This window comes from Eleutherodactylus coqui, chromosome 3 (genome assembly GCF_035609145.1).
Source record: "Eleutherodactylus coqui strain aEleCoq1 chromosome 3, aEleCoq1.hap1, whole genome shotgun sequence".
NCBI lineage: Eukaryota > Metazoa > Chordata > Amphibia > Anura > Eleutherodactylidae > Eleutherodactylus > Eleutherodactylus coqui.
This window is the reverse complement of record NC_089839.1, coordinates 120,837,215-120,847,093: the sequence shown is the minus strand read 5'-3', so window position 1 is coordinate 120,847,093 and position 9,879 is coordinate 120,837,215. Positions and strand designations below refer to the sequence as shown.

Here is a 9,879-nt window from a genome sequence, read left to right as displayed (position 1 = left end):
CGCTGCAATACACACAGTCAAGTAATGCAATGCCGATTTCAAAAAATCATCTTGTTCCTTTGCATAACAAAGCTCCTTGAGAATCTGCGAAAAAATGACTCGGTAGAGTTCAGTACTTTGCAGGTGCCCTTCAGCACTAAGTTCAGCTTCCAAAATAGTAGTTGCAGAAGTCACTATGATAGAGGGTAAAAACAGACTGGACACCGTGACCTCCAAGCATTGCTGAATTACAGCATTTAGTTTCATAGCAGTTTGTTTCAACAGGCAAGTTAAACTCGCTTTACATTCCTCGCTTGTGTTTTGTTCCTGGATAGCAAGCGTTAAATGACGACAAATGTTTTTCAGTATCACAATATGCAACTGACCTGTACAAGTACTCCAAAATGTTCTCCTAGTCTTTGAAATGGAATTAAGCACAAAGAACGTGAATTTTTCTAGATTAATTTCAACACTCTGTTTTCGTTTTAGCACCAGAGAAAGAAAACTGTCAAAAAAAATATTCATGTCATCAAGAAATTTTGGCCAGCACCGTTCATCGGCTTCATTAACACTCCAATTAGCGGACTGGATGCAAGCCACAACAACTTTCAGAATGTCACTAGCATATTCAATTTTAAATAAGTAATTAGCATTAGTACTACTAAGCAGATCTGTTAAACCTCTATAGCAAGCACTTGCAATGTGAAGATTGTTCCAAGAACTTGCACTGGCTAAACACAGTAATAGAGAGAAACATTGGCATAGCTCTGACGGCGGCAGGCTGTCAGGCTTTAACACAGAAATTAATTCTATCAGTTTCATTAGCGAGTTTGGATCAGTGAAAGGGACACAGTCATTCACCTTTGCTACTGAGGAAACAAGTTGCAGAGCGTTCTTTAAATTGGTCACGAACACTGAATCATCGCTGTAGCCAATCAATCTTGGATTTACAATTTTGGCTCCTTCGTAATGTACAGAAATAATATACTCATGCCACTCTGAGTCTTTTGAGCAAAGAAGAGCCAAAAGTTCATGTAATAAAGTTTGCTCTTTTACCAACATGGTACACTTTTTAAAAATGCTGCTTATAAAAATGGACTGAAAAACACACATTTCTGAAAAAGAATCACTTTGGAGCAAACTTTTTGAAATATTTTTGAAGCCAGTTGAGGCATCATTGTCAAGTTGCTTGCTTTTGTAATTAGCAGGCAGAAGAGTTTCCAGCTGAAAATTAGCAATAGTGATCATATCGTCAATGCATAGATATGGAAGGAGAATCTTAAGATTTAAAGCAATAAAGTGCCACTGAGCAACAGGAAGACAATTCATGGTCACAGCATTAACATCGCCACTGAAAGGCTTTTGATCGCCACGGCTCATAAGAAGGATGCTAGAGTTAACAAAAAAACATGCAGATGCTTGAAGAGTAAGTCTTTCATATTTAGTTGGCATATCAATGTGCATAAGGAGAAGCTTGATTTTCTGAATCGAAAGAAGTCCAAGGTAAAACATGCAAATTTGGTTTGATTGCTTACAAAACCTATAAAGTTTATGCCAACATTCTTTGTCTTCAAAGAATAGAGAAAAGTCCCAATACTCCATAGCAGAGTCCAATGGATGAGCCAGTTTACATATTTGTGAGACAAACTTGTCACAATTCAAAACAGTCACGGTATTAACTTCTATCCATGTACAAAGCAGCACAAGGACAACCTTAGAGAGCTTTTGAAGAGACAATATATTAGCTACCTCCACATTGCATTTCTTAAAAATGGTTAGACAAGGTAATATCAGCTCTTCTGCAGTTTGTTTCATGAGATGCTGAAACTCGCGGATAACCTGCACTGGAGTATTACTGTCCAAACTTTTCATGTTAATCATTAAATAATGTAAAAGTGAACCAAGGTTTTCAAGTTTTGAGCTGAGACTTGGGTCATCTTCAATATAGGGAAGTTGACAGTTTTCCATAACCATAGCCCACATATCCAATATTTGATTAGGTGGAAGCTGAACAAGAAATTCTGGAACCTTTTCGGACAGTCCTGACAAAAAAATTTCTGTTGCTGACTGACATATGACCATCAGTATTCTGTGAAACAGTTTTGGAAACTGTCGAAGTTTTGTATAGGTCTTCAGAAGGCTATCTAATAAGGCTTCCTGTGCTTTCCTGATGCGCACATCAGAAACATCTGCAAAGCATGCAAGCAATATGTCAGCAAGGTCTGGGTCCACAATAAGGTGATTTAATAAGGTCAAAGTCTTCAAGCACCTGAACCAAGGTAGTGAGGGCACACAAGGATCACACAGTAATATCTCAATTAAACTTCGGTAGAACTTGAACTGTATGCCATGACCTCTTATATTATCCTCTGCAATATTATATATATTATGACTGAGAGCCAAATTCAGCATGCTTTCGAGTGCACTTACACCCATCGACCAGGCTGGAAACAGCACTTTTATGTTATCTTCCTTTACTGTTAAAGGTGCGCAAAGAGAGCTGAACAATTTGACAAGTATTTGAAAGCAAAGTATTTCATTTCCATCTGTGCAGTACGAATCTAGAAACAACTTATACAGAAAGGGAATAGAATTAGCCAAGAAGGAAAGTTGTTTTTCTTTGTCACAAAAATCAACGTTCTCCAGTTTTGCCAACATAGAGCAAATTGGAGTCAAGGAGCTTTTTAATAGCCCCTTTTTCTTCTCAGATGTCTCCGATTGAGGAAGCAGCTGGTCTTTGTAAAAAGTAAGAAGTTCAGCTTGGAAAAGGCCAGTGTAAAGGACAAGCTCTAGGTTACTCCCAATAGCTTTGGTGAGCTGATTGATTCCATCGTTACTATTCTGATCAAAGACATGGGTGCTTAAAGCATTCCATAAAAGTAAAGATGGTTCAAAAAGTTGTGTAAGCACATGCATGAAAAGTCTCTTGGTGTTGCTCCGTTGTCTCTGTAGCAATGTATACTGTTTAAGTGATATATTAAGTACACTTAAGACATGTTGTGTGATGCTGTGCTCTGAAGTCAAGCAGTGACAAGCCAATAAACAAAGCTTGCTTAGAAGGTCTACTAGGAGTTCACACTTGGCTTTGTAGACTATTCCAAGGCATGCAGTAGAAAGAACACCTTGACAACAGCTTAACACTGTTCCGCTTTCAGCTGATGGGCTTGACTGTGTTGGCATAACTGCAATAATATCATTCATAACCTAATAAATAAATAAATTAATTAATTAAATAAATAAAACACAAAACAGGCAGTTAGTGGTACTTTATATCTAAATGTTCAGATGTTTTTGTTTAATGGGCCAGTGTGCTGTCCATATGCACTCAAACATTACATAGACAAGAACTATGCCCACCTGAATAGGCCCTAAATGAGAAATTAATAATTTAAACCTTCTTGCAGTTTTTAAGCTGCTGGCCATTTTTGCTGCATAAAAGAATGTAGGCCATCTATAAGCAGAGAGATGGTGAGGGAACACATAGCTAACTTAAATGAATTCAAGTCTCAAGGTCCAGATGAATTACATCCTAGGATACTAATGGAAGCAGCAGAGCGAATTGCTGAACCACTCGCCATAATCTTCGAAAATTCCTGGAGAACAGGAGAATTGCCAGAAGATTGGAAAAGGGCAAATGTTTCAATGTCTCCCGAGAAGAGACTTAATAGCGGTCTACAAATATCTGAAGGGCTGTCGCAGTGCAGAGGGTTCAGCCCTATTCTCATTTGCCCAAGGAAAAACTAGAAGCAATGGGATGAAACTGAAAGTGAGGAGACACAAATTAGATATAAGGGGGAAAAAAAAACAAAAACCTGACAGTGAGAGTGATCAATTAGTGGAACAGGTTTCCACGGAAGGTGGCGAGTTCTCCTTCAGTGGAAGTGTTCAAACTAAGGCTGGACAAATATCTGTGTGGAATGATTTGGTGTATCCTGTACGGAGCATGGGGTTGGACCAGATGACCCTGGAGGTCCCTTCCAAGTCTACCATTCTATGATTCTGGTTTTTCTTTTTGTGGAATTGCGTACGTGAACCCCAAGGCCTCATGTCCAAGGGTGGATTTGGTGCGCGGAAGTTCTGTAATTCAAGCCCCCCATAGGGAAGCATGGGCGTCGGCACTTCAATTTACACATGCGGATTTGTTTTCCGGATTCTGCATGCGGAAAACAAAAATCTCAGTATTCTCCATTTTAGTGCAGATGCTGTGCGGACGGCTTCCATTGAAGTCAATGGAAGCTGTCCAATCTGTGGCCCAGCGCAATCAACATTGCAGACAAGCTGCAAAGTCCACGGGAAAGCAGGAGTTTAAAAAAAAACAAAAAAAACAAAAAACCAAAACACTATGCTACGCACGTGTGACGGACGGCACTTCCGCAGTACAGAAAAAAAGTCCCTGATAGATACGCAGGGTTCTTGGACAAGGGTGAATTGCGCTGTGGGCTCACGCATGCGGAATCCAACCCACCTGTGGACATGAGGCTTAAACGAGGCAAGTAAAGGCTGCCTTTTTTTGAAGTTCATCTGAGCTCTTTTGTGACTTGCTAAATGAGTCCTTGAAGCATTTTTGGGGACATTTTGGTAGGCTAGCCACTCATGGGAAGGTTGACCACTGTACCACATTTTTTCCATTTGTGGAAAATGGCTCTCATTGTGGTCTGCAAGAGACTAAGAACCTTAGTAATGGCTTGTAGCAACTTTACAGAGTGGTATATTTCCTTAAATTTTGTTTTGCATCTGTATATGAAGCTCTTTAAACAATAGCATCATGCGCTGCTATTTGAGACCACCTAGCCTGTTTCACATTTGCCAGACATGTTCTATTCAACTGATATTTAGACTATTGCCAGGCGGTACATTTACGGTGCTTGGTCCCAGGCTTTAATCCCGGCTAATAGCAAAAGTACAGCGTGGGTTTAAAGATTCTGCTCTTGCAATAAAGCAGATCGGGTGGGAAAGCAGAGGACCCAGAGGAGAAGGTAGAAGCTACAGCCAGTGAGACATTTTCCCTTCAGCAGCTGTGGGAGGGGTAATGTAGTATTACAGTATGGCACACAGTCCACCGGGATGGGAGCCACTCCTACTCAGTTTGGCCATAGAGCAGGGGGTAATTGGGTCCCGAGCAGAGGACCTCTTTCTATAATGCTCATATGCTATAGTAGGTCACTTTAACAGGACATGCCTTCATACCACAGCCCTTTTAACATTTCCCTATGAAGGAGGAGAGAACAGAGCAATTTCCATCACAAGAATAGCACCCTTGTCTAAATTTTGGAGCTTGTACATACTTCTTGCACATAAAATGATTGTTACCATTTCAGGATAACATAAAAATAAAATCCTTATTCATTGTATAATGAAACTAAACAGTTTTCCAACATGCTCTTTGTATCAGTTATTAACAATTTTCAACCCATGTAGTAGGGGGGGGTCAATTCTGACTTTAAAATGAAAGTCAACCTTTTAGATTGATTACCTGAGCAATGGCAAAGCGAAGCTTTAGAGATTTGCCCTTTTGTAGAAGGCTTTGTAACTTTTTGCTATGCAGAATATTGTCCAAAAAGATCCAGAACTTTTGTTCAACATCCTCTTCTAGGATCAGTTTCTTTGTATGACATCCAACCAGCGTTTGGCTCACCCAATCAAGTAAGAACTACAATGAAAATGACAGAATATACTTTGAACTGTATGCATACAAGAAAAAAACAACTTTTGTATTAATGAGTCGAATAGGGTTCTCTCTATCAGGATACTAGCTCTTGTTTTATACATCAATACAGTGATCAACACAAGTTAAATATCAGCGCAAGACTTTAGATTCCACTGTTTGAACATATCTTGTGTTGTCATTTTACCCATATAAAATGGTCTCAGTTTGTCTTTAATCATGAATACTGCAGAACATTCTAGAGCAGTGGTGGCGAACCTATGGCACGCGTGCCAGAGGCGGCACGCAGAGCCCTTCCTACTGGCATGCGCCGCCATCGTCCGCTCACCACTTGTAAATACCAGCAGGGGCCGCGGCTCTCCTGCCAGCATTCACAAACAGTGCTGCTAGCCGCGCTGCTAGCCGCGCTGCTAGCCGCACTGCTCCCGGCACACACTGTAACTTCAGTGTGCAGCCAGGATGCTCGTCCCCCGATGTCTCCTACTACTTGGTTCCGCCAGAGCGTCCGGGTGAGGAGGCGTCCGGCAGCACATGGATGTCACAGCATATTAACTTTTTCTTCCCCACTTCTGCGGCAAACAGCAATTCCCAGCAAACTGATTGGTTGTTTGGGTGGGGGTCACTATTATCGCTGAGGCAATAATATTTCCACAGAAATTTCCGCTGAGGACATTCTGCAGTATTTCCACATCCAAAAAGCAATCAAAATCTGCAAGCTTTCTATTTTGAAGCGGCCCTGTCCTTTTTAGAACGACGGGGGTCAAATCATACGTCGTGATAAGCCCCGCCCCCTGACGTGTTGGCAGTTTGCGATAAAGAAGTGGGTTTTGGGTTGCAGTTTGTGCACTCGGTCTCTAAAAGCTTCGCTATCACTGTTCTAGAGTGTTCTGTACACTCGCAAGAGAAACAGTAGTGCACTTCTCCATGTGAAGGCTAAGGCTGGGACTAAACGAAAAACAGCTGCATGGATGCTTGGATATTTTAGTCAATCCCACTGCATCCCAACACCTCTATATCTCGGTCCAAGCGGCACTGTGTGATGGAATAAAGTGCTCCACGAAATGTGACATTTGAACTTGAAAAGAATCCACTGAAGAGTTGAAAAGTTCCAGTCCATGGGTAATCAAATGTGTTGCAATATTAATGGGAAGTAATCACTTTAACAGTTAAAGGGGTTGTCCCGCGAAAGAAAGTGGGGTTATACACTTCTGTATGGCCATATTAATGCACTTTGTAATGTACATCGTGCATTAATTATGAGCCATACAGAAGTTATTCACTTACCTTTTCCGTTGCTAGCGTCCTCGTCTCCATGGTGCCGTCTAATTTCAGCGTCTAATCGCCCGATTAGACGCGCTTGCGCAGTCCGCTCTTTTCCCTGGTGAATGGGGCCGCTCGTGCCGGAGAGCTGGTCCTCGTAGCTCCGCCCCGTCAGCCGATTCCAGCCAATCAGGAGGCTGGAATCGGCAATGGACCGCACAGAGCCCACGGTGCACCATAGGAGAAGACCCGCGGTGCATCGTGGGTGAAGATCCCGGCGGCCATCTTGCTAAGGTAAGGAAGAAGTCGCCGCAACGCGGGGATTCGGGTAAGTACTAAACGTTGTTTTTTTTTTTTTTAACACATGCATTGGGTTTGTCTCACGCTGAACGGGGGGCCTATTGGAAAAAAAAAAAAAAAAAAACCCTTTCGGCACGGGACAACCCCTTTAACTATATACTTTGCTTATGGCAGGTATCTGAAAGGACACCATTCCTTACCCCGATTAACCACATGCCACAATCACAGCATGTATAGAGTTAGGCCCTCTGTCCATGCCCAAGGCAGTCGGAGGAGGGCGGAGAGCTGACAAACGAGGCAATAGCAGCACACTGCGATTTAAATCCCGCGAGGGAAGAACCGCTATGTTTCTCCGCTCATGAACGCTGCGCTTTTCATAGCGTGAACCATGGGCAATTTATCACCCACATATCATCGCCCGTGGACAGGCAGCCTTAACAGACAAAGCTCCCTCTAAGACATCGGCCCTGCTCCATTTAATTGGCTAGGGCCAATGGAATGCCATGACAAGCAGTCATCAAAGGCCTTCAGGTCAGTTATGGCTTTCAATGCACCACTTGTTACTACAAAAGTAGCGAGAAAATAAATAAATAAATGTTACTCTCCTGCTGCACTAAATCTACACTGGAATAGATTGTGTGCAGCTTACAACAGACAAATAAGGGAGATGGAATAATACCTCTGCAGCGCCACCTATTGAAAGGCAGCATTCCTTCAAGTCAAAGTTAGACTCTTTATACAAGCCTTGTAACAATGACTGGGAAGAGTCTAACTTTGGCTTGAAGGAATGCTACCTTCCAATAGGTGGCACTGTGGAGGTATTATACCAGCTCCCTTATTTGCATGTTACCCAGGGGAGCATGAATCCCGGGATTAGCCAGCCATGTGGTCGAGATTTCTCAGAAAGAGAGCCAAATGGAAAGCATTATGGGCTATCTAGAGGTCATGTGCTCCTTCCTCCTTCTCCTATCTGCCATGTGGCGGCCACCATCTGAGTTGTTTTTGCATAGACAAACCGCGTGAGAATTTAGAGTTTGCACAGAACCGAAATTTTAGTAAAATTCGACTCAAATTCGGGGTTTGACAGGTACACTCATCTGTAACTGCAGTAGCGGCCTGGTCTTCTGCACTGGAAAGAAGTGATTGTACGATGAGGAAATGCAAGGGGAAAGAGGGTTTTAGCTGCCCCTCACAGAAGTTATTTGCGCCATATATTTGTCATTCAATTTACTTTTTGTGGCACCCCTGAGCACTCATTTATGTCTTTCTCACTTATGATGCTATGACCTTCATAAGACCGATGACTGATGGAACTATTCAAGATTTTTGTTGTTAATTACTTTAACCTTCATAAACGCTGCATGAATCTCCATTTTTATAAGATATCAACTCCCTGCCATTATACCCTTAGGCTAACTTCACACAGGCGAGCGCGATATAGGGCTGTGATCTGGGGAGTTTCTTGCATCGCATCACGGTGGCATGCAGGAAAACATTGCTCGTGTGTATGATCCCATTCAAAAGAATGGGGTTCATATTTGTGCATCTCACAACACACAATTCTTGGACAAATATTATCGCTTGTGTGAATGCGGCCTTAGTAAGACTTGTGCCCAAATAGCACATAATTTACAATAAACCGCTTTATTGCTTCCCACTTGTATTGCTGTCTAAATCTATATGTGGAAAACTACTAAATGAAAACTTCCGAGAGCCACCACAATGCCTCATTGTACACAGAGCTCTTCTAAGCGCTAAACCCAATTTAAAACCACTAATAAAATTATTGAACTCAAATAAGTTTTTGAGGACCTAAATGAAAATAATCATGGTGACGGTGCATTAAATACATTTGTTAAACATAAAAAAAAGCAAAGAGCTTCCCTGAATTTAGACGTGTGATCATGGGGTAACAAAATCAAGTGAGCAAGTTTTCTGTGAGTCACTAACGATGAAGAGGTTAAAAAATAAAATAAAAAAAAGGCGAGCCATCTAAGTGACTTTGAACAAGGCACAGTCGTGGTTGCTGCTGCAGTAGCTGGGCTTAGCAAATCAAAACTATCAAACTTGTGGTGCTTTCTCATGCAATGGTGTCGAGAGTATACAGAAACTGCTATGCTCGAGGAAAACAATCCAGCAAAAGGAAAGACCGGACCTAGACACCTGAGAAAAAAAAACGTCAAAGGAGGATGTCAAGAATCATTCTGAGGAACTGGTGCTATGACAGATTTGTGTGAATGCATGGCTTGCTGGTGTTTGGAATAGATGGGCTGTAATAGACAACTAGTTTAAATGCACTGTTGTCTCAGAGAAACAGTAAGGCCGGTTTCACATGGCCGAGATTCTTGTGCAAGACTTGTGCATTGTGAGATGCACAAATATGAACCCCATTCTTTTGAATGGGGTCATACATTACACACGAGTTGTACACGAACCCTTCCAACTTGAAATGAATGGATCACAGATTGGATATTCTTCAGAAATAAGAAAAAAGTCCTACCAGCAGCACCACTTGTTCCCGTTTGGGTCAAGCTAAACCATGCATATGTTAGAGAGGGAATCCAAACCAAAAAAATATTCCAAAACGATGTATACCAGAAATGGTTAAACGAACTGGCAGCATAAAGGGATGCAAACGAAAACGCTACTTATTGCCCCACCACCACTAAAGCAAT

The 9,879-nt window shown here is 41.9% G+C and overlaps 1 protein-coding gene across 1 annotated transcript in view; it reads right to left on the bottom strand.

Moving 5' to 3' along the window:
• URB2 (URB2 ribosome biogenesis homolog) overlaps nt 1–9,879 on the bottom strand; it is a 62,725-nt gene that overhangs the window by 35,249 nt on the left and 17,597 nt on the right. Inside the window, exons 3-4 of the mRNA XM_066594874.1 lie at nt 5,453–5,629; nt 1–3,183 (exon numbers count right to left, since the gene is read on the bottom strand). The exon at nt 1–3,183 is cut by the window's left edge and continues 70 nt beyond it. Of these exons, the coding sequence (XP_066450971.1) occupies nt 1–3,183; nt 5,453–5,629 (3,360 nt within the window). The remainder of the gene's footprint in view (nt 3,184–5,452; nt 5,630–9,879) is intronic.